Source organism: Simochromis diagramma, unplaced genomic scaffold (assembly GCF_900408965.1).
Source record: "Simochromis diagramma unplaced genomic scaffold, fSimDia1.1 OVJJ01000326.1, whole genome shotgun sequence".
Classification (NCBI taxonomy): domain Eukaryota; kingdom Metazoa; phylum Chordata; class Actinopteri; order Cichliformes; family Cichlidae; genus Simochromis; species Simochromis diagramma.
Window position 1 is genome coordinate 354,589 of NW_024387042.1, and position 24,445 is coordinate 379,033.

At 41.2% G+C, this 24,445-nt stretch overlaps 1 protein-coding gene across 1 annotated transcript; it reads left to right on the forward strand.

The window, feature by feature from the left end:
• Positions 1–1,020: 1,020 nt before the first annotated feature.
• Positions 1,021–22,514, forward strand: LOC120741586 (NACHT, LRR and PYD domains-containing protein 12-like). Its single transcript, XM_040044561.1, has 5 exons — positions 1,021–2,405; positions 3,337–3,510; positions 18,692–18,865; positions 19,973–20,146; positions 20,985–22,514. The coding sequence occupies exons 1-5, from the start codon at positions 1,234–1,236 to the stop codon at positions 20,992–20,994; spliced, it is 1,704 nt and encodes a 567-aa protein (XP_039900495.1). The 5' UTR covers positions 1,021–1,233; the 3' UTR covers positions 20,995–22,514.
• Positions 22,515–24,445: the final 1,931 nt, after the last annotated feature.

The window sequence follows — 24,445 nt, forward strand, 5'->3', positions numbered from 1 at the left end:
TGCAACATCTTTTAAATTTGGATATTTTGTGCAAAAGTCAGTAAATGATTTTAGTGTTAAAGAAATGTGTTCACAGAGAGAGGAAGAACAGTGGCGTTTGTGAGGAGGAGCAGCTGCCCTGCTGTGCTTTGTGCCAGGACGTCCTGAAGGATCCAGTCTGTACCAGCTGTGGACACTGGTTCTGCAGACAGTGCATCTCCTCATACTGGGACCAGTCTGCTTCATCAGGAGACTCCTCCTGTCCCCAGTGTGGAGAAAGATCCAGAACCAGAGCTGGACTGCAGACAGCCAGTCAAAGCAGCTGTGTCCAAAGTAAGACTAAACATCTGTCTGCTGATGGACTCGTTTCTGAAAACTGGACTTTTTGTTGTGTTGTTCACACATTGAAGAGTTTTCTTTCTGTTTTTCTTTCTTTCAGCAGTTGTTGGTCTGCAGGAGCTTTTAGATGAACATAAGATCAGTCTGAGAAGGAGATGTGAACGTGTGGCAGAAGGATGTGATGAAACAGGAAGTAGAACCCTCCTCAACAGGATCTACACTGAGTTCCACATCACAGAGGGACAGAGTGAAGAGGTTCATACCCAACATGAGGTGAGGCAGCTGGAGACAGCTTCCAAGATGGACGCCCTCCATGGCACTCCAATCAGGTGCCAGGACATCTTTAAAGCCTTACCTGACCAACAGAGACCCATCCCCATCAGAGTGGTTCTGACTAACGGCGTGGCTGGTGTTGGAAAAACCTTCTCAGTGCAGAAGTTCACTCTGGACTGGGCAGAGGGCTTGGAGAACCAACATGTCAGTGTGGTGGTTCTGCTTTCATTCAGGGAGCTGAACCTGATCAGAGATGAGCAGTACAGTCTTCTGGAGCTGATCCATGTTTTCCATCCAACATTACAGAAGGTCACAGCAGAGAAGCTGGCTGTCTCTCAGCTTTTGTTCATCTTTGACGGCCTGGATGAAAGCAGACTTTCATTGGATTTCACCAACAGGAAGCTGCTGTCTGATGTCACACAGAAGTCATCAGTCAGCCAGCTGCTGACAAACCTCATCCAGGGGAATCTGCTTCCCTCGGCTCTCGTCTGGATAACTTCCCGACCTGCAGCAGCCAATCAGATCCCTCCTACATGTGTTGACAGGATAACAGAACTACGAGGCTTCACTGACGCCCAGAAGGAGGAGTACTTCAGGAGGAGATTCAGTGATGAAGAGCTGTCCAGCAGAATTATCTCCCATATGAAGACATCGAGGAGTCTCCACATCATGTGTAGAATCCCAGTGTTCTGCTGGATCACTGCTACAGTTCTGGAGCACATGTTGACTACAGAGGAGAGAGGAGAGCTGCCCAAGACCCTGACTGACTTGTACTCACACTTCCTGCTGGTTCAGACAAAGAGGAAGAAGAACAAGTACGATGAGGGACATGAGACGAGTCCACGGGAGCTGACGGAGGCTGACAGGGAAGTTCTTCTGAAGCTGGGGAGGCTGGCGTTTGAACATCTGGAGAAAGGAAATATGTTCTACCAAGAAGACCTGGAACAGTGTGGTCTGGGTGTCACAGAGGGCTCGGTGTACTCAAGAGTTTATACAGAGATCTTCAAACGAGAGTGTGTGATCTTCCACAAACCAATCTACTGCTTTGTTCATCTAAGCATTCAGGAGTTTCTGGCTGCAGTCTACATGTTCCACTGTTTCACCAACAGGAAGACAGAGGTGGTGGAGAACTTCCTATGTCCCCAGGTGGGAAACTTCATCTGGGATGAGGAGGAAGAGTATGAAGATGATGATAGTGATACTGATAATTATAGTGATGATGAAGGATTAGTGAATGATTACGTGGATCCAAGAGAGGTCTGGGACCAGAGCACTATGATGAGAACGCAGATGATTTACTTCCAAAAGATAACTTCTATGACCAAGAAGCTTTTTGGAAGGGATCTCCGATCATACGATGCATTTCTGAACAGAGTCATGGAGAAATTCCTCCAGAGTAAAAATGGCCACCTGGACCTGTTTGTTCGCTTCCTTCATGGCCTCTCTCTGGAGTCCAACCAGAGACTCTTAGGAGGTCTGCTGGGTCAAACAGTGATCAGTACAGAAATCATCCAGAGAGTCATTAACAACCTGAAGATGATGAACAGTGATAACATGTATCCTGATAGAAGCATCAACATCTTCCACTGTCTGATGGAGATGAACGACCTCTCAGTACATCTGGAGATACAAGAGTTCCTGAAGTCAGAGAACAGATCAGAGAAGAAACTCTCTGAGATCCAGTGCTCAGCTCTGGCCTTCATGCTGCAGATGTCAGAGGTGGTTCTGGATGAGTTTGACCTTCGGAGGTACAACATATCAGAGCAGGGACAACTGAGACTGATTCCAGCTGTGAGGAACTGCCAAAAGGCTCGGTGAGTCCAGATGTGATCATTAACACACTTTATTAGTGTAGATTAGTCGTTTAGTTCTTCAGATGTACACAGTAACTCTCATTAGTTGGAGTTTCTCAGATAAAATTATATTTTCTGTTTATCAGGAAATGTGTATGTGCATTATCCTGCATTGGTAGTCATATGCTGTGTATTGTAGACTCACTTCTACATGTAGTTCATGTGTTGTGTCATTTGGGGGCAGTATTTTAAATCTGCGGCTGCTGTTGTTGGTCATTCAGACGCTCCTGTTATAGAGAAGACAGAAATAAGAATCTTTGTAGTGAAATGAACTATAATGTTAAAAATCGTGACAGAGAAAAAAAAAGAAAGATAAAATGAGCTAATCATTTCTTTTTTTAGTTCACTTGAAATCAGATATGATATCAGCAGCTCTGAGTTCAGTTGTCATTATTGTCCAATGATGAGATTTCTGCTCCGTTTGGTAACAGTTACCACATTTTTCCTGCATGTCAAATTGAACAGTCGTACCTGACAGCAGCAGGTAGCAAACAAAGATCAGCTTTCTCCGCTGGAACTCTTCACTGAGCTGAACTCATTCAAAATGTTCTGGAGTCAGATTCAAAACAGGAAACAGTCCAAATGTCTGACTTTGGATCAGATCTGACTGACAGACCGTGAACATTATGGAAGCCTTAAAGTGATGCCATCTTCCCTCCTTCATCTGCACATTAAAGCCAAACAAAAATGCTCATTAAAAGTCTGCAGGTCTGAGAGAGACTGAGTCATTGTGTCATGTCAAACACAGTAAGAGGAGCTGAAGCACAGATGTAAAGAGCAGACGTTCATCAGATTGTGACGTCACTCCGTTTTGTCTTCATGTACATTCAGTCTATTTATAATGCAGAATTTCCTCTTTTATAATAACACATTTTATATTTTCTAATCACAGACTGACTCAGTGTCGACTCTCAGAGACTCAGTGTGAAGTTGTGGCCTCTGCTCTGAAATCCAACCCCTCCCATCTGACACAACTGGACATGAGTTTAAATGACCTGACGTTTTCAGCAGTGAAGCTTCTCTGTGCTGGACTGGAGAGTCCCAACTGTCGACTCAAGACTCTGAGGTGAGTTCACTGACAGCAGATGTTCTTGTTTTTCTATATTTCAGATCTTTGATTGATGTTCATAAATGTTCAGGATGTTGTCATGTAATTAATATACTCTTAGTGCTTGTTTTCTGATTATATTGTTTTATGTACTTTAATAATGAAGGGTTGTAAAGCAAGGCCACTTGTGACTCACAACCTAAGTGCTCAGCCAGACTGAAAAACAGGAAGTTAGTATAGAGCTATACTAGCATATTAATAAATACAGGAAGCCAGACAAAAAAGAGGAACTTGTACCATATAAGCAGTGTTTGTATCATCATCATCATCATCATTGTTTATTTATATAGTACTTTAAAAACACGCAAGGATGACCAAAGTACTGAACAATAGAAACATAATAGTTACCATAAGAATAATAAATACGATAAAATAATGAATATAGCAAAAACAATAAAATACAAGTTAGTCAACCACAGAGTCAAAAGCCAGTGAATACAAATGTGTTTTCAATCTGGATTTAAAAACCATCACTGATGTCGATTGCCTAATGTGAAGAGGAAGATTATTCAAAAGCGTAGGAGCCACAATGGAGAACGCTTGGTTTCCTCTCAGTTTCAGCCGTGATTTGAGGACTGAGAGCAACCGCTGCTCAGCTGACCGGAGCGAACGAGTGGGGACATAGGGCTTCAGCAAATCAGACAGATACACAGGTGCCAGACCAATTAAAGATTTAAAAACCAATAAAAGAACTTCAAGATGAATCCTAAATTGAATTCAAAGCCAGTGCAAGGAGGCCAGGACCGGAGTAATGTGCTCAAATTTCCTTTTACTAGATAAAAACCGTGCCGCAGCATTTTGTACTAGTTGCAGGCGTGTCAGAGTTTCCGGTCCAACCCTTATTAAAAGGGACTTACCATAATCCAAGCGTGAGGTTATAAAAGCGTGGATAACAGTCTCCTTGAAAGAAAAGGTTTAACCTTCGACAGACGCCTGTCATTAAAATTCGTTCATTAAAATTTAAAAAGTTTTGAGCCATCCATGACTTAACATCACTAAAGTAATCAAGCAGGAGTCTAATTTGGGAGCTATGAGAATGACTGAAAGGAAAATAAAGCTGGCAATCATCAGCATATAGATGAAATGCAACTTTGTGTTTACGAAAGATCCCACCCAGTGGCAGGAGATATAAGGAAAACAGTAATGGCCCAAGAATAGATCCCTGTGGTACACCCCATGACAGAGGGGCCACAGAGGACGATGACGAGCCCAACTTAACACAGAAGCTCCTGTTTGAGAGATATGATTTTATTCACAGGAGTGCCAAGCCAGAAAGGCCCACACAATGCTGTAATCAAGAGATCAGAAGGTCGTGATCCACTGTGTCAAATGCAGCAGTCATATCTAATAGTATAAGCACTACGTGTTTACCACAGTCCGTCGCTACCAGGATATCGTTTATAACCTTTATGAGAGCTGTCTCTGTGCTATCAAACGGCCTAAAGCCGGACTAAAAAAATTCAAACATTTGAGAGTTGTTTAGATAATCCATCAGCTGAGTGTGAACAACCTTTCCCAAGATCTTACTCAGAAAAGGAAGTTTAGAGATGGGTCTAAAATTTGACATTACTGAAATATCTGAGCCTGGCTTCTTAAGTAAGGGATAAATAATTGCATGCTTAAACTCACTTGGTACTTGACCTGACAAGAGGCTGGTATTGATTATGTTCAGAATATGTGGTCCAACAGTAGGAAACACCTCTTTCAGAAAACGGGGATGAACGACATCATTCGGAGAACCGCATGGTTTAGCAGTTAACACAAGCTTCTCTAGTTCAGGTAGAACAATTGGTTGGAAAGCAATAAGAAAATTTAAACAGGGAACATGCACAGCCGGGCCAACAGAAGATAAAGTTATTACACCTCAGAAGATTGCAAAAGAACATGATCCTCTGCATTCAGTACAGAATTAATGGTATTATACAGAACACGAGGGTTATGTGAATTAACAGCAATAAGTTGTGAAAAATAGGAGTTTTTGGCGGTCTTTACTGCCCTCTGATAAGCTTTCCAGCTCGTCTTAAGAGCTTCCAGAGAAATGTACAGCATGTCCTTTTTCCATCGTCTTTCACATCTCCTACATTCTCTTCTAATGGCTCGAGTAAAATCGGTTAGCCAGCCCTTGGCTAACCGATTTTACTCGAGCCATTACTTGGGTTTACACTACCTGAGTCTTAGAGGTGCAACAACATCAAGGGCAGATTTACAAACAGAGTCCAGGTGAGATAATAATCTATTTACGGAGGACGACTCAGAGGGACTGGACACAAGTTGTTCAAATAGCCGAAGGCACAATAGCATCGCATAGGTGCAGCCGGTTTAACAACAGGACTAAGAGGAACAACGTCAAATAGAATGGGCATATGGTCAGAGAATACAGCATGCGCCACATGTAAGATACAGACAGATAATCCATATGATAACTCCAAATCCAATGTGTGACCACGTTCTTGAGTGGCACATTTATCAGATTGAACAATATTAAAAGAGTTCACCAGGTCCATGAATTCCTTAGCCAGGGGTTTCCCTGGGCAACAGACGTGTATATTAAAATCACAGAGTAGCAGGACCTGGTCATACCGAGATGCACAGTCAGCGAGAAACTCTGAAAACTCAGATAAAAACTCCTTGTTATGTTTAGGAGGCCGATAAACTATTGCACACAGCAATGAAGGCGAGTGGCCCAGTTCACACAGGCAAAGTTCAAAGCTGGTGTGACGTGTCCATGAGGATAGTTGCTTAAACTCAAAGTGTGATTTAAAAAAACAGCTAACCCCCCGCCATGACCAGAAGCTCTTGGAGCACTAAAATAAGCACAGCCAGCGGGCAGCAGTTCAGAAAAAACGCTTAACTCACCGGGTGAACTCTAGGTTTCAGTCAAACAGAGGAAATCCAATGCATGGGAAGAAAAGAAATCCTTCAGGATGAAGGTCTTATTCGCCACCGATCTGGCATTAAACCCAACCTGAGGGGAGCTGGAAGACATGTCAGTGAAATTAAGAGTCAGGGGATGAGGGGAATGACCCGCCAATTTCCAGAGGCGAGGTCACTGAGGCAGTTAAACAACTCCTTGGTGGCAGAGCCCCTGGTGTTGATGAGGTCCGCCCCGAGTTCCTGAAGGCTCTGGATGTTGCAGGGCTGTTCTGATTGACACGCCTCTATAATGTTGCATGGAGATCAAGGGCAGTACCCCTGGGCACCCCGTGGTGGTCCCCATCTTTAAGAAGGGGGACTGGAGGGTGTATTCCAACTACAGGGGGATCACACTCCTCAGCCTCCCTGGGAAAGTCTATTCCAGGGTGCTGGAAAGGGGAGTTCGTCCGCTAGTCGAACCTCGAATACAGGAACAACAATGCGGTTTTCGTCCTGGTCGCGGAACACTGGATGATAGGTGTCAATAGGAAATTGTACTTAAAAGTCAGTAATTTTTTTAATTATATAAGTTTGTATATGGTAGAATACTGCATGTAAACATTAGTGTTTAGTTGGTGGCATAGTGAAAGAATGTCTCATCCTAGGGGACCTGTAACACTTCAAGGTGTTTTAGCGTCCACCCCCACATCCTGGGAGCATGGGGAGAGGTCGTACCTTGTTTTATTGTTTTATTGTTTTAACGTAGCTATGTCTGTTTTAGTCTAAGTGCCTTTTGTTTAGATGAACTGCTGGACTTCTTCACTGTGTTATCTAGGGTGAACCATCTAGGGTGAGGGGGAGACTACCCTCTTCCTGACCAAGGATGTTTCCTTTTGTGCTTTTATGTTATATGACCCTTTGATCAGCAGCACCACACACACACACACACACACACACACACACACACACACACACACACACACACACACACACCTCCACATTCTAATGTAAAGAACAAACGCTCACTGAAGTATAAATAAAGGCCGGGGCAGTTCCTCAGCACGAGTCTCAGTTCTGGAGGCTGCCCTTGCTAGCAAGAAGTTCTGTGTGTTTCTCTTCTCTGAGTCTTTACTGAAGAAGTGTTTTAGAATATATTTCTTAACAATAGGTTTGTTGCTTGAACCTATTCGCTGGTACGTTGAAGACAATGTAATTGCACAGCAAGCAAGACACGAGTAGGCAACGTTCTTTCTGTTTCACGTGCACGGGAGAGAACTGAACAAACGCCGTTCCTTCGCTTGACCCCAGTTGCTCTGGTCCACTCTCCCGTAACACTGCTCTTTTATTGTGGTTACATGAATATGCATAGGTTCATTAACATATGACATATACATACACACAAAGAGTACCTTGCCTGTGGTTTTGTAAGTGTGTGTGTGTGTCAGAATGTGAACCTGTGAAGACTCCCCAGAGCTGGTGCCAGGAGTCTAGCGGTCCGTCTAAACCAGGGGTGCCCAATCCCGGTCCTCGAGAGCTACCGTCCTGCAGCTTTTAGATGCATTCTTGTTCCCACACACCTGAATCAAATGAATGGCTTGTTATCAGGCCTTTGCCAAACATGATGGCATGCTGAAGAGATCAAACCATTTGATTCAGCTGTGTTGGAGTAGGGATGCATCTAAAAGCTGCAGGATAGTAGCTCTCGAGGACTGGGATTGGGCAGGCCTGGTCTAAACAAAAGACTCTTATACTTAACCAGATACATAGTAGGTGTCCTCCTATACCATAAATCAGTAAGAGCAGATATAACCTCTCTCCTGACCTTAAGTGTGTGTGCATGCCAGAGCACTCTGGAATGCACACAAAGTTTGCAAACTATTAAGGATCAAACCTCTACCAATCTACAACTGATTATAAAACTCTAAGCATATATGGGTAGATATTTCTAAGCATAAATGACAATCAACAATACAAAACCTAACACTGGACCAGCTCTCTATCCTCTCAAGGATACTGTAGGGTGCATGGGAGTTTGCCCAACCAGTCTATATATATTTTGTGGACTTGGAGAAAGCATTCGGCCGTGTCTCTTGGGGTGTCCTGTGGGAGGTACTGCGGGAGTATGGGGTGTCTGGCCCATTGCTACAGGCCATTCGATCCCTATACAACCGTTGCAAGAGTTTGGTTCGCATTGCCGGTAATAAGTCAGACTCATTCCCGGTGGGTGATGTGCTCCCCCAAGGCTGCCCTTTGTCACCGATTCTGTTCATAATTTTTATGGACAGGATTTCTAGGTGGAGGGCTTTCACTTTGGTGGCTTCAGAATCTCATCTCTACTTTTTGCGAATGATTTGGTTATGTTGGCTTCATCAAGTGAAGGCCTCCAGCTCGCACTGGAACGGTTCGCAGCCGAATGTGAAGCAGCGGGAATGAGGATCAGCACCTCCAAATCTGAGGCCATGGTTCTCAGCCGAAAAAGGGTGGAGTGCCCACTCCGGGTCGGGGATGAGTTCCTGCCCCTAGTGGAGGAGTTCAAGTATCTCGGGGTCTTTTCCATGAGTGATGGGAGAAGGGAGCCAGAGATTGACAGACGGATTGGGGCTGCGGCTGCAGTAATGTGGACGCTGCACCGGTCTGTCATGGGGAAGAGGGAGCTGAGTGTAAAAGCGATGTTCAGGAGCTGTGTGTAGTGACCGAAAGAACAAGATTGCAGGTACAAGCGGCGGAAATGAGCTTCCTCCAAAGGGTGGCTGGCCTCTCCCTTAGAGATAGGGTGAGAAGTTCTGCCATCCGGGAGAGGCTCAGAGTAGAGCCGCTGCTCCTCCACATCGAAAGGAGCCAGTTGACATCTGACAAAGATGCCTCCTGGGCGCCTCCTAGGTGAGGTGTTGGTGAGGTGAGGCATGTCCCACCGGGAGGAGGCCCTGGGGCAGACCCAGGACACACTGGAGAGATTATACCTCTCGGCTGGCCTGGGAACGCCTTGGTGTTCGCCCGGATAAGCTGGAGGAGGTGGCTGGTGAGAGGAAGGTCTGGGCATCTCTGCTTAGGCTGCTGCCCCCACGATCTGGCCCCGGATAAAGCGGATGAGGATGGGTGGAATTATAAATGTTTTGACCACTATGAGTAGGGTTTTCTCTGTTCTATCATGGCGATTAAAGAGGGTTTTAATAATGTGTCTGAAGATAAATGTGAAGAAGTTTGAGTCCTTTCAGAAATGTTGTGTCTTTCCAAATAACTGAACAACAGTTTTTCCTTTTTGCTCCAAATATAAGTGACATACTTGATCAGGGTTCATTTAAAGGCTGACAGAAGCGGGGTGGTGATGGAGAGATGTTTGACAGGACAGTTTTTCAGCCTCCACAGGTTCATGTTGTGCTCCATCAGTCAGTGAAGATCAGGTCAGTACTGATGAGGCTGTAGAGTGTGTGAGTGATGAGAGTGAGGCTGCTGAAGATCTGATGATAGCAGATAAAAACCGGCTGCAGAGACTTTGAGCTTCTGTGGAAGCAGAGAGAGAGAAAAGAAAGACATGAATGTCAAAGCTAACAAAGGTGAAGTTTGGAGCTGTGATGATGTTCATGGTATCAGAAGCTGATATGGCTGCTTAAGACAACCCAGGTTAGGTGTGTGTTAAAGCAGAGGAACACAGTGCAGCCTAACACAGGCCCAAACATGACAACAAAGCAGGATTCAGGCTCTGTGAAACGATTTCAAACAGAAGCTGGAGAAGAGAAAGGACTCTGTTGGAATGACTACAGAAAGAAGGCAGCCGAGACCAGTGTTTCCATGGAGCCCAGTCTAACATTCATTTATACACTAACGCACAGAAGTGAATGGAAAATGAATCCCTAGTTTCAAATGTAGAAATAGTTCTCAGTTCATTTACAGAGTTTAATACAGTTCATGATCAAATAAGAAATGTTCCAAACAGCAGCTGAGAAGAAATCTTCTTCAAAAAGTTGAATCCAATTCCAATAGTTTGAGATGCATTTGAATGCAGCGTGAGCAGTTCACTGCCTAACCCCATAAAGACTGTCGGTCTGAATTTTTCTTTATTTCTATTGGCTGTCAGTGAGATTTGTGATGGACCCTCGCCACCTGAGTTTGAATGATCAGCTTATTTTCCTTCTTCAATAATTAGTTATACAGGACACACAGTGTGTCTACGGAAAAGCTGAAATCATTATGGAGGCCTCACTGGAATATGGTAATGAAATAAAGCAGTTTGAGCTTTTTCATGAGTGGAAATCCATTGTGATTGTGAGCTGCTACAGCCTCCAGATTAGCCAGCAGCTGATCCTGCTCAACATTTTCTCACCAACTTTAATGGAAGTGTGATGTTTTCAGCTGGAGTGATGGTGAGGGTGGCCTCCCTCTCCTCTCCCTCTCCTCTTCTTCTTCTCTCCACCACCATCATCAAGTTTGCTGACGACACTGTCGTGGTGGGCCTGATCTCTGATAACAACGAGACGGCCTACCTGAAGGAGATTAGGAATCTGGAGAACTGGTGCCAGAGGAACAACCTCCTTCTAAACGTCAGTAAGACAAAGGAGCTGATAGTGGACTTCAGCACTAAGCAGGAGAGGAACTACCAGACCCCTGTCATCAACGAGTGCCCAGTGGAGAGAGTGGACAGCTTCAAATACCTCGGAGTTCACATCACGCAGGACCTGTCATGGTCCTGTCACATCAACTCCGTGGTGAAAAAGGCCCGTCAGCGTCTCTACCACCTCAGACACTTGAGAGACTTCCAACTGACCTCCAAGGTGCTCAGGAACTTTTACTCGTGCACCATAGAGAGCATCCTGACGGGAAACATCTTAACCTGGTTCGGGAACAGCACCATGCAGGACAGACGAGCTCTACAGAGGGTTGTGCGGTGAGCTGAACGCACCATCCGCTCCGAGCTCCCTGACCTGCACTCAATCTACAGCAGGCGGTGCTGGACCAAGGCCAGGAAGATCGTGAAGGACCTCAGCCATCCCAACAACAGACTGTTCTCTCTGTTGAGGTCAGGAAAGCGATTCCGCTCCCTGAAGACCAACACAGAGAGACTGAGGAGGAGCTTCTTCCCGCAGGCGATACGGTCTCTCAATCACAATCACACCACCACACAGTACTGACCCACACATATAGTTCTTACACACACACTGGACATTCTGGACTTTGTTTTCACTTCATCACTTAAATCACTGCTGCTGTTATTGTGTATATGCTGCTGTTATTGTGTATATATTTATTTATACTTCTTGCTTGTGTATTTTGTTCATACATTCTTATATAGTTCTATATTGTGTATTGTGTATTTTGTTGTACAGTTATTTTATTTTCAACTTTAATTTTTATATTTTATCTTATTCTTTCCCAGTGTGTTGTACAGTTATTTCATTTTTAACCTTAATTTATATTTTATTCCTTCCTAGTTAAATTTACCCTTTTTAATTTTTCATATTTATTTCCTATCTTATTCATAGCCTTTTCCTTTTTTGTTTCCTTTAGGTCACGAGCAGTTGTCCAAGCATTTCACTACATATCGTACTGTGTATGACAGTGTACGTGACAAATAAAAAATTTGAATTTGATTTGAATTTCTTTCTCTTTCATTTGTAAAGCCACTTCTGCTGCTTTTATTCATTTGGAAGTCACATAGCTGAGTTTGGGAGATGGTAACAGATTGAAAAAAATCACATTTGAATTTCCAATAAAGGACTCCACAGCGTTGAGTAAAAATAATGACAGTAGATGTTTATGTGAAACCAATAGAAACAAATTTGTGTCTGATGTTCTTTCACTGTTGCACTTTGGTCTTGTTAAGGGTTCAATATTGAGGACGAGAGTATAAACAACCATGGTCCAGAAGAGCTTGGTCAAACAATTGATTTTAATGAACACACATGGTGAGATGTACACTGCATAACATCAGCTGTAGATCTCCCCCCAAAAAGACACTTCAGATTGCTTTTGATTCATCAGGGTTAACGTAGTTTCACTTCCTGGATGCAAAGCATGCTCTGCAAACCTACAGTTTCCTGTCAAGATTTTTAGGCCCAGACTATACTCAGAGTTGGGCCTTTCTTTTATAATGCAATATAATCTGCATATAAACATTTAAGATTATGAAAAGTATTCAAAAGCATTTAAGATTATAGATTCAACTCAACAGTTTAAAGTGGTTATAACTGCACCTGTAATAAAGGCTAATTGGGTGCCAATATGTTTAAACATCTGAATACAATATCAATGCTGTAGATTATATTATTAATGCAAGGGTAATGATAATCGACGAATCGTCATCACAAATCCCACATATTCACACTCAGGTGTGTTGAACTCATGATGGCGGATGTAGCAGGTGGTTGTGCAGACATAGCTCCGACTTTCAAACGGTCACGATTAAAACCAGAGATATATAAAACAACTGATGGAAGGGTAATTGTAGAGGATGAACTACTTAATTTCCTTGCTGTAAAAATCAAAACTTTAAGTCAGGATGAAATTGTGTTGTTGGCCACGAACACATTTGAATCCGAGGGGAATGAAGCCTCCAAGAAAGTTTTGTTTGAGCTCTGCCCCACTACCTCACAGCGGTGCGTTGGATATAAAGGACAGCATAAAGACGCCAACAATATTAAACTCTGTCTTAAAGTGCTGAATGAGTGTGGGGATAATATCCCAAGATTTGTATCTCATCACCTGGATGATTTGCCGCCTGTTACATACTCCAGCATGGATGTGTGTTGTCTACTACAGCGAATGGACCAGCTGTGTGCTGAGGTGGGTGCTTTAAAACATGTAGTTAAACTACAGGCGGATGTCTGCGAGCAAGTTATGGCCAATGCTGTGGAGGTCGACCAACGTGTGACTGCTCTTGAGTGTCGGCCTGAGGTACCGGCTGGGTCATTCTTACTATTCGGTGCCATTTGAGTCCTCATGACATAATATGGTATATTTAGTGTAAAACTTGTCTAATGCTTATTTCTAAACCATTTTCTTGTATGTTTAACCCCCCTCTACCATAGAACACATTGATATATACACAGGATAAATACATTAAAAGTAAATTACTTTTATTTTAGCACAAGTCACTAAAGTACTATGTCCCCAGTCATGCTTGCTCGACTTCAGTTACAAATATAACTTAAAAAAAAAAAAAAAAAATCTAGATTTTTCATCATTTCTGGATTGGCTTATTTCTAATGTTCCTCATCAAATGTTCTTTTTTATTATTAAGCCATGTTTAATACTTAAAATCTTTAAAAAATGTTGTGTCCCTGAATCAACTGTCACCCCTGTTACTCTGATAAGAATTCCATAGAACACATCACCTGATTATTCTTTTAGTCACATGACACTCCCAGATGTAACATATTTTGGAGGGAAAACTTTCAAGAAGAAGACGAGTAAGTACCACTCTGTAATCAACCCTTTTTTCAATGTTTTAGCAAGATTTTGTAATGTGGCAAAGCATAACACGTCCAACCTGTTACGCTTATTAATAATGGAAACAATTTTTTTTTTGTAATTTTTATAATATGGCTAATAAACATGTTAAAAATGGTTCTTAGTGGTCACCATGTACTAGCTTGTTGTTCATCATACTAGTAGTAATGGCTAAGTTTAGCATAAAATCTCCCCCCTGTTACCGTCACCCCTGTTATTGCTATGCACTGTAACATGAAATTTCCTTGCAGATTTTAAAAAGGGACATTGTAGCTTTTAGAAAATGTAAATATTACTATAACTGTGTATTCAAAACAGTTATTAATAGAAAATTGAATGTCCTGTAACAGGGTGGACATTTGGCACGTCATGGGTAAAGACTTTGATTTTAAAAAATATTATAATATAATATCCTTAGCTGGACCAATACATTTTTCTTATAGGTTGAAAATCCCTCTTTTAGATGAAATGTTAAAATAATTCAAAATTTTGTATTTTTTGATGAAGAGTGATCACACTGAAATGGCACCGAATAGTAGGAATGACTCGGCTGAGCCTGTTACGCTGAATGCTCAGGGGTCGGGGACCGCTTCCCACTTTCCCCTGGGGAAAAACGCAGAGGAGCGGTGGGGGAGTCGAAGTAAAGGCGGCCCGCGCGAAAGGCAGGAAGCCAGAGCTTTGGCTGCTTCAAGGACTGGGACAAGCACAGTGTCAGCATTTTGTCCGGAGATGTTGCTATGTGGTCAAGATCGGGCTCCGACGACAGCCTCAGGTCGTAATATGGAAACTACAGCAACAACGGAGGATCCCGTTGAGACAGCGCTTTCTACATGCTCCCCACAATGGAGTAAAGTTGTGAAAAATGGCAAGCCTCGTCACAAGCTGGAGACGGTTAATTCGGGTTCAGGAATGCATGCTGCTACCACTGGGCACAATAAGAGGCCTGGACCTGTATTGATTATCAGCACTGGAGCTGTGAGTACAATCAGAACTGTGAAAACAAAATTGGTGAGCGTGTTTGCCACCATATTTGCCCTGGATGTAGATGCAGAAATTCTTGCTCTGTATTTGAGAGAGAAACTCAAAAGAGATGTGACCTGTCAAAAAATTGCTGGTAAACGTAGCAGGTTCGGCTCTTTCAAGGTTACTGCTGAATGTAATGATGTGGGTGAAATGTACAATCCTGAACTCTGGCCTGAAGGGGCTCTGGTCCGGCGTTTTTATGAACCTCGTAAGCCCGGTACGGTTGTGCCAAGCTCAGTGGATCCAGCAGGGGAGATAACTGCGATACCAACGTATTAACATGAAGATGTCTATTAGGATATTATCTTACAACTGTCGTGGTCTACGTTTGGGACAGAGTGCAGGGGACAAAGCTCGACGGATTGTTGTGGACAGTCTGCTTGCAGAATGTGACATTTTATGCTTGCAGGAGACATGGTTGTCCAAACAGGACCTGGGAAAACTTAACTGTCTAAATGCAAGTTTTTTGGGAGTGGGGGAATCAACAACTGATCTCAGCATAGCCATAGTCAGAGGCAGAATACCTGGAGGGGTTGCTGTGCTTTGGGACAAAAAAATAGACCCTGTGATAAAGCCCATTAGACTGGATGTAGACTGGTGTATTGGTATACAATATACACAGAACAATAGTAGTTTTATCATTCTTAATATTTATACTCCCTATGAATCTTGTCAAAATGAGCAAGAATACCTCAGTAGGCTGGCTTTTATTAATGCATTTATTCAAGACAACGATACTTACAGCATATATGTTTTGGGTGATTTTAATGCTGATCTCACAGACAGCAGTTCTCAGTTTGCTAAACACTTAACTCACTTCTGTCAAGTTAATAATCTTATCCTGTCTACCAAAGTGTTGCTGCCTGCAGACAGCTATACATACATAAGTGAAGCCTGGCATAGTACATCATGGCTGGACCACTGTATCTGTACAGCTGATGGACATGCAGCTTTAGCAAACATAACTATTAGGTATGAGGTAACTGTGTCAGATCATATACCTTTTGGTTTTACTGTGAATGTGGAACAAATGCCAGCAACAACTGGAAATAATATTGCTAATATTGCTACCAGTGTAAAATTAGACTGGTCAGCATGTAGTGAAGATGATTTCTTAGCTTATCATAGTAATACCGATATACTTCTGAACAACATTTCTTTGCCCAAAGAAGCTATTTTGTGCAAAGATGTCAACTGTAAGAATGCTGTGCATAAACATTTACTCTGCTCCATGTATGATGATATAGTGACTGCTCTGTATAAAAGTGGCACACTGCTTGATAAACAATATAAGCATAAGAAACCTAACATCAGACCTGGCTGGAAAGAACATGTATCCATGTACCATGATGAAGCTCGCATAGCTTATAAATGTTGGGCCATGGCTGGAAGACCTAAACAAGGCCCAGAATTTGAACACAAAAAATGTGCGAATGCCAGATATAAGTACGCTGTTCGCTTTATAACTAAAAATGAGCAAATGCTAAGAGCAGATTCTTTGGCCAGGAAAATGCTGTGTAATAATACGGCAGATTTTTGGAAAGAGGTGAAAGCTCTTAATAACTGTAAACCATCTCTACCATCAACTGTTGAAGGTGTTTCTGGGGCAGATAACATTGCAGCATTATGGAGACAGCATTACAGTGCGTTGTTTAACTGTATAAAAAGTGAACCATATGAGGACAATCTTGACATGAGTAATGACACAATAAGTGTAAGGACACATGAAGTATATGAAGCCATTCATAGGTTGTCTGATAATAAATCCTCTGGTTTGGATCACATCACTGCAGAACATTTAAAACATGCTAGTGTAAGGCTAGCTCTTCTTTTAGCACTCTGTTTCACTGGGTTTATGAGTCATGGCATATTACCAGACTCAATGCTGTGTATTTTACTGGTACCAGTTATGAAGGACAAAGCTGCAAAAGTGAGCTGCTTGGATAATTACAGGCCAATTGCACTAGCCAGTATTTTATCTAAGGTGTTAGAAAGAATCTTGTTTGACAGAGTTAGTGTGTTCATCTCTTCTCTGGATAATCAGTTTGGCTTCAAACCAAAGCACGGCACTGACATGTGCATATATGCACTCAAGGAAATAGTCAGTTTGTACAGGGCTAAAAATTCATCTGTCCTCATGTGTTTCATTGATGCCTCTAAGGCTTTTGATCGAGTGAACCACAGAAAACTTTTTGATAAAATGAAGAGACGGGGAGTTCCTCAATACATCGTGAGGATTCTCTCTTACTGGTACGCTCATCAGAACATGCAGGTTAAATGGGGAAGCAGTATTTCTGCCCCCTTTGGTGTCAGCAATGGTGTTAGACAGGGTGGGATTTTGTCTCCAATTTTATTTAATTTATATGTTGATGATCTGTCCATACAGCTGAGAGCCTGTAACACTGGGTGTATATTAGGTAAAGCACTGATAAATCATCCTATGTATGCAGATGACCTGGTTGTTTTTAGTCCAAGCAGTGCTGGGTTACAGGATCTTCTTAATGTCTGTACTGAATATGGTGTGCAATATGACATTGAGTACAATGCTGCTAAAAGTGCTGTTTTGATATGTAGAACCAAGCAGGATAAACAGCTAAATTTCCCTTTGTTTAAACTGGCACAAAAAACTCTTGAAGTTCATAAAAAGGTGAAATACCTCGGTCACTTTATTACTAAGCAAATGAATGATGATGATGACATATACAGACAACGGTGTAAGCTCTATGTGCAGGCAAATACTATTGCACGCAAATTCAGCTTTTGTTCACTTCCAGTTAAAGTGGCTTTGTTTAAAGCGTATTGCACACCGCTATATACTGCCCCCTTGTGGTCATCCTACAAACAATGTAGCATGCAGAAGCTGCATGTTGCATATAATGATGCGATGAGAATCCTTTGCAGGATACCTAGAAGTGGTAGTGCCATCCAGATGTTTGTAGCTGTGGGTGTTTGGACTTTTAAAGCACTTTTAAGGAAGCTAATGTTCAATTTTAGAGAACGACTGGATGGTTCGAGTAACAGTATAATTTTAGCACTCACAGATCCGACACTGAGTGGTTCCCGTTACTCATCCAGTCTCAGAAAGCACTGGTTAAAGTGTTTGTGAATTTATTGATTTATTTTAAGTAATTGTGTTTTATGTATATTATGGTTTTATATTTTTACAAATGTTTTAGATACTTATTTATATACATATATATATTTAATGGTTTATACCTTGTGTTGGGGGGGGGAGTGTTGTGTGTGTGTGTGTGTGTGTTGTTGTTGTTTTTGTCTTGTTTTTATGGACATGAAGTCTGCCAATAAAGATTGAATTGAATTGAATTGATAATGATTATGAACAATAGCAGGAAAATATTTCTCTAATCTCCACAGTCTCTATGTGCAGCTGGCTGTGAGACCAGTGCTCAGGGACCGTCTACAGTGTTGTTAGTCCAGGTCAGAAGATGACTTGTTGGAATGAAAAGGAGCTTGTAGTTTGTCTACTTTAATGATGTGACTGGAAAAAGGTGTTGGACTTAAAATATGTCCATTTCTTCCTAACTTTACTTTTAAAGGTGAAGCCATGTGGTTCCTGGAATGAAAAACACGACTTTTTCATGTTTTTTGTGATAAATTTAGGACTTTAATTTGAAAATGCAGAGATTTATCTTTTGTTGTGTTTGTTTAAAGATGCTTCTTGTTGGCTTCAGCTTTTTTGAGTTTCCACTTTCTAAACTTCTACATTCGGAACCTTCTTCAGCTCTGAACAGATGATGAAACACTGAATGATTCCAAGCACATACTTTGTCTGATAAACTTACATTTATTCTTCATACAGACTGGGGAGCTGTGGTTTGTCAAAGATCAGCTGTGATTATCTGGCAGCAGCGCTGAAGTCTAACCCCTCCCATCTTAGAGAGCTGGACCTTAGAAACAACAACTTGCAGGATTCAGGAGTGAAGCAGCTGTGTGGTTTTCTGGAGAGTCCAGGATGTAGACTTGAAATTGTGAGGTCAGTCACCATGTTTGTATGTAGTACACTTAACCTGTGTTTCCATATGCTAGGGACTTCCTGTTGTTCTAAGGAGGACTGGAAAATGTGTGAAAATCTCCCAGTCAGTTCACAGCACACTTCAATCATTTTCCTCCCATGTCTTATGCTGATTCAGTGTCACATTCATCTTTGGTCCTTGTTCTGCATCCCCACCATGGACTTCATTCCTTTCCAAGCCAGCCTTGAGTGTCCTTTATTCAGCTCATCCTCTGCTTTACTTTTAAATAATAATTTTGTGAATTTTAGTGATCCCTGTGGGGAAATATGTATGAAGCAGTGGGGAGCCACTAAGTAGGCACAGCGGGAGCAATGAGTACAGACGGTACCTTGCTCATGGGTACCTCAGGGTAGCCATTCAATGGATTCAAACAACCAACCTTCCGACAATGGAGCAATAACCTTGTCTACTGAGCTATCCCTGCCCCCCTTTTAGCTGCTTTATCTCTCTTTGAACAAGTTTATGTGCCTCAATCTTTTTCTTCTCTCCCTCATAACAAGACAGCTTCTTCTGCCTGAGAACATGTTGGAGTGATTTACTAATCCATGGCTGCTTATTGGGAAAATACTTCCTGTTTTCAAAGTAATCCCCATTTTTCCCCAGAAAGAAATGTAAGTAGCAAAGCAGTCCCTCAGTCCCAGTATAGAGTCTTTGGTCCAGACTGGAACAACTGTGTGCCCAGTTTGAGTTCTCTTCAGTCCTGTGATCTGACAGACCCAGAGGGGCCATCACATCACATTTAGAAGCTCCCCTGATGGAGCGACTACACACGTCCAATACTTAGTCTGTCTTGTTGGATCAACTGGAAGAAATGATTCAAGGACTTAGTCACAGAACAGAGATTTAAATCTCCAAACTCAAACTGGCGGCATCGGGGCATATAGTCTGAAAAGTCTGCACAGTTTCCTGTTTGAAGCTGCTTCCTGTTGGCTTCAGCTGTTTGGAGTTTCCATTTTCTAAACTTCTACACTCTGAACCTTCTTCAGCTCTGAACAGATGATGAAACCCTGAATGATTTCAAGCTCACACTTTGTCTAATAAACTTACATCTTTCATTCTTTATACAGATTGAGAAGCTGTGGTTTGTCGAAGATCAGCTGTGATTATCTGGCAGCAGCGCTGAAGTCCAACCCCTCCCATCTGAGAGAGCTAAACCTGTGGTTAAACAAGCTGCAGGATCCAGATGTGAAGCAGCTGTGTGACCTTCAGCAGAGTCCAGACTGCAGACTGGAGACTCTGAGGTCAGTAGCTTATTGATTGGAAACAAACACTTCCTGTTTCTGCCTTAATGGTCACTATAGTAACGGCTGACACACTCTGATCAAACACTGTCAACAGCCAATCAGCTCTCTGAAAAAAGCAGCACACAGACCAATGGCTGCATTCATTTCCAAGTTTAAAGCAGTGAAGAACACAGTCTGTAGGTGAGGAAGAATTTAGTGAGAGCAGATGTTTGGATGGAATTCCTCCAGTTAACAGCTGGAACCGTCCATCTGGATTGTTGGGGTTCCTTAAGAGCTCAGAGTTGAAAGACCAAGGTTATTGTGTTTTTACAATAACCTTGGTCAGACTGCTATACAAAACATAGAATACAAATGTTTCATACAGCATTTGTATTCTATTTTTATCCTATTGTATATAATATTTTATTTTGTTTTATTGTATATAGTATTTTATTTTATTGTATTATGTAAATTTGTGTACATTATCTTATTCTTATTCTATTCCAGTGTTCTCTAATTTTTGCTATATAATTTTGCACTGTCCACTTTCTATTGTAACAAAATAAATTTTCAACTTGTAGGACTAGTAAAGGTTATCTTATCTTATCGTATCGTATCGTATCTTGTCTTGTCTTATCTTATTCTAATGAATGAAAGTCCAAAAAAACATAGAAGTGAAAAAAATTTTCATCAACTTCAATAAAAATCCAAAGATTAGAAAAAGTGAAGCAACAATGAGTCCTAGTACAGTCCCAGCACTGAAGTCCCTGATGTGCTGCATCACTGACTGACAGCTGATGAAGAGTCTCTAAAAACACTTGTTTATCTCCTCTGCTCTTCCTTCTTCTCTCTGCAGGTGGAGCTGATGATGGTAAACAGGACGGTGAGAGAGGATGAGCTGTGTCCCGATTTGATTTTTTATTTGTATTTTTTAATGAAATATATGACATATACTCTCATATATACTATGTAATCAAATATACTTGTATACACCATACATATACATACACCTGAGTGTTTTATATGATGGAATCACTGAGCATTTAACCTACATGCTGAAATCACAAGACCCAAAGGTCAAATATGGAAGTCCTAGTACAATAATATTTGACCCAAAGGTCAAATATTATCTACAATTATATTAATAAAACTTTGTGCCATTTGCTTTGTGAACACATGTTGATCAATACTGTTTGAAACAATGTCTTAAGGCCAGCAGTGACTAGCCCAAACATGGGGTTAATTCAACTTGCCAATGCTAAAGTATGGGACCTCTTTTCTCTGCACTCATTTGTGCTTATCTATTTTGGCCCCACTGGGTATGCATCTGGGGTGCTGTTTTCTCACCTCAACCACCAGTAGGTGAGAAAATTTCTTTCTTAGCATAGATAGCAGTTTACTTCAGGTAAGCGCACCTAACAAAATTGTCGAATTGATTAACTTGAATTGACACTGCAACCTTCCACGCCATTCAAGTCACCATGTGTCCACCCAACGCGTAGTTACGTTTGTCAGGAGGTGAACGTCAGGTCACGTGGAAGGTTACGGCGTAAGTTACTCAGATTACTCACAGAAGTCTAAAACAACCTTCAGACTGAGTCGAGTCAGCCGAGGTTCAGAACAGTGGATCCTCACATCTCTTATTCAGAGACTTCCTCAAGTGTTTGTCTGAATACAGAGAGACACAGCTCTGCTTTATTCATAATAAATGGGCCTACAATCATTTTATAGGACAATCACATGTAAGAGTGTCATGTGACCTGGGGTAGAACTATATAGAAGTCCTCCCTGACTGCGTCTACATCACAGCTCAGAGGTTCAAAGGTCTTAATATCCAGCTTTATGTGATTAAATATGATCAGAGTGCTGAAACAGAACTTTTCTCTGTTTCCTAATAATAAAGAATTTTTATTGTTAATTAAAGATAAATGAGTTTTCTGTGAGAGGAACAGGTCAGCGGTTTGGATATAAGGTTCATATTGAAGACCCCAGAAGAGATACTAGAGGGGCAACCTCAGTCCAACCTGTGAACCTGTCAACTGATTGTGTGATTTTTGGCTTCATCTGCTCATTATTGCCATGTTAGACGGTTCATTCAGAAGGATTTGGATGACATCACACTTCCACTGGATGCCCAGTGGCTCTCCTGTTGGGGGATTATCATCAATACAGAACTCGGGGATACGAGCATCTTTAGGCCTGGCTGACCTCTCCTCACCAAAGAGAAGAACAAACTCAGAGTAGCTTAGCTACATCAGTAGAGTTTAAGTCATCTGATTATTATTATTTGATTTTGCTAAACTGTTTTAATAAAGTTTCCTGTAATGAAAGTGTAAATTGTAAATTTTAAATCTTCTTCCACTGATCTGTGAAGTTGTCACTACACTCTAAAAAATGTTTTGTTGGCTTAACGTAAAAAAATTGAGGTAACAATTTCCACTCAGCTTTTTAAGTTACAAATTTTGCATATTATTAAGTTAATCCAGCAAGAAATTTTTAGGTTTGGCTAACTCAACTGGTTCAACAAACCAACATGATTTACTTTGACCTCTAAAAGCATAATTAAGTTTAAGCAACCTAATATTAATTTAGAATTCCTGGTAATATTGAGTTGACAAATTACATTAGTTGAGTTAATCTAACTTACTTTTTTACATATATCCTACTCACAATTATCCATGCAAACATAGCCATTTAAATTATTCCAACTGATGAAACAGTTTATTGCATAACATTTTCGAAGAAATACACTTCTGTGTCATACAACATAAATCAAACATTACAGCAGCCCTTTAATTATAAATGAGTGGGCAAAAACAATGTATTTCAGTACAATTCCTCCACAAACAACCTCAGCAACAAAAGAAAATGTAACATGTTTATTACCTGGACAAGGTTGAATCAGAAGCTAAAACATACCAATTTACTTCGTTTTTCTTACTCCACAATGGTATCTACAACTTCTGATTAACTGAACACACCAGCCAATCAACAGTGTTTAGTTATTAATAGAAACAAGTAGAGCAGTGGGGCCTGATAACCGACTTTGAGAACCACTATAAAGATTTGTAAAGGTATATTAAACAAAGCAGCAAATATATATTTATAAAATCTTCCAAATAACAATAATTTTAAATCACACCCTTCTAAAATATCTCAGAAAACAAACATCGCAACGTAAGGCAATTTGTTTTTGCAAATCTGCTTATTATTAAACATTAACTTTAACCTATCAACTTGGTAAATATCACAGAATCAAGAAAACTACAAAACATTTTAATATTTAACAACACAACAATCCAAAGGTAAGGTTATACGCATTATGAACTCTCAAAACTACACTTGTCTAAGACTGCATAAAAAACACAAGCATCAGCACATCTGAATATTGCAGCCTAAATTACATTTGTTTTATGACAGAAGTTTGTACTTAAGAGACATTACCCGTGGGCTGGCTTTAAGCCCATCAAGTTCCAGAAACACCTTCTGGAATACCTCTAGAGTGTTCTTTACTTGTTTGGGGTAGCTCAGATTGAGAGCGTATATAAGTCCCATCATTAAGGCACATGCTCTGGGCACATCAAGGTCTTCCAGGACAGCTGTTCCTTCAATCACAATTTTAGCGACGGCTGGAGGAGACACTGCTGCATGTCTGGTGACTACGATCTTTAACACTTCTTCTGGGAACTGTTCTTCACCATCCTGGCAAGTAGGTTAAAAAGAAACATGTCAGTATTTTATGTGCCATTTAAAAATATAACACAAAACAATGTGATATTTACCTACCAGCTGTTCTCTGAAGAGATCCTCTTCTTTCTCTTTCAGATACACCATCAGGCAATGGATTGCGACCTCTCTTCTTGTTTCCACCGAACTCTGGAGAATAAAAAAAAGTTTACTAGGCGAAAAGTCAAACATATTACATTTATAGGACTAGCGTTTTGCTAATTATTGATTTCATTTTTGTCTTTAACAAATAAACAATTTAATTTTTATAACTTGAATTTAATCTGTTACATACTGCCCTGCTTTCAATGCACCCTTTGCTAGCAGTAGGATAAGGTGAGTGAAAGTAAATATAACCTAGATTTGGAGACCATTTCAAACAGTTTTTGTTGAGTTCTATGGATTCAACTATAATAGTTATATGTGAGATATGTGATGCAGAACTGGAAAAAGCCACCTGTGGACAAGTCTTGTAATGATGTGATTACAACATTAAAAGCTCCTATCTACCCTCTTTAATGTATTTGTGTAACTTGTCTTCCTCATAAACGTTTATTGTGCAGTTGATGAAGATACTTGTAACACTCCAAA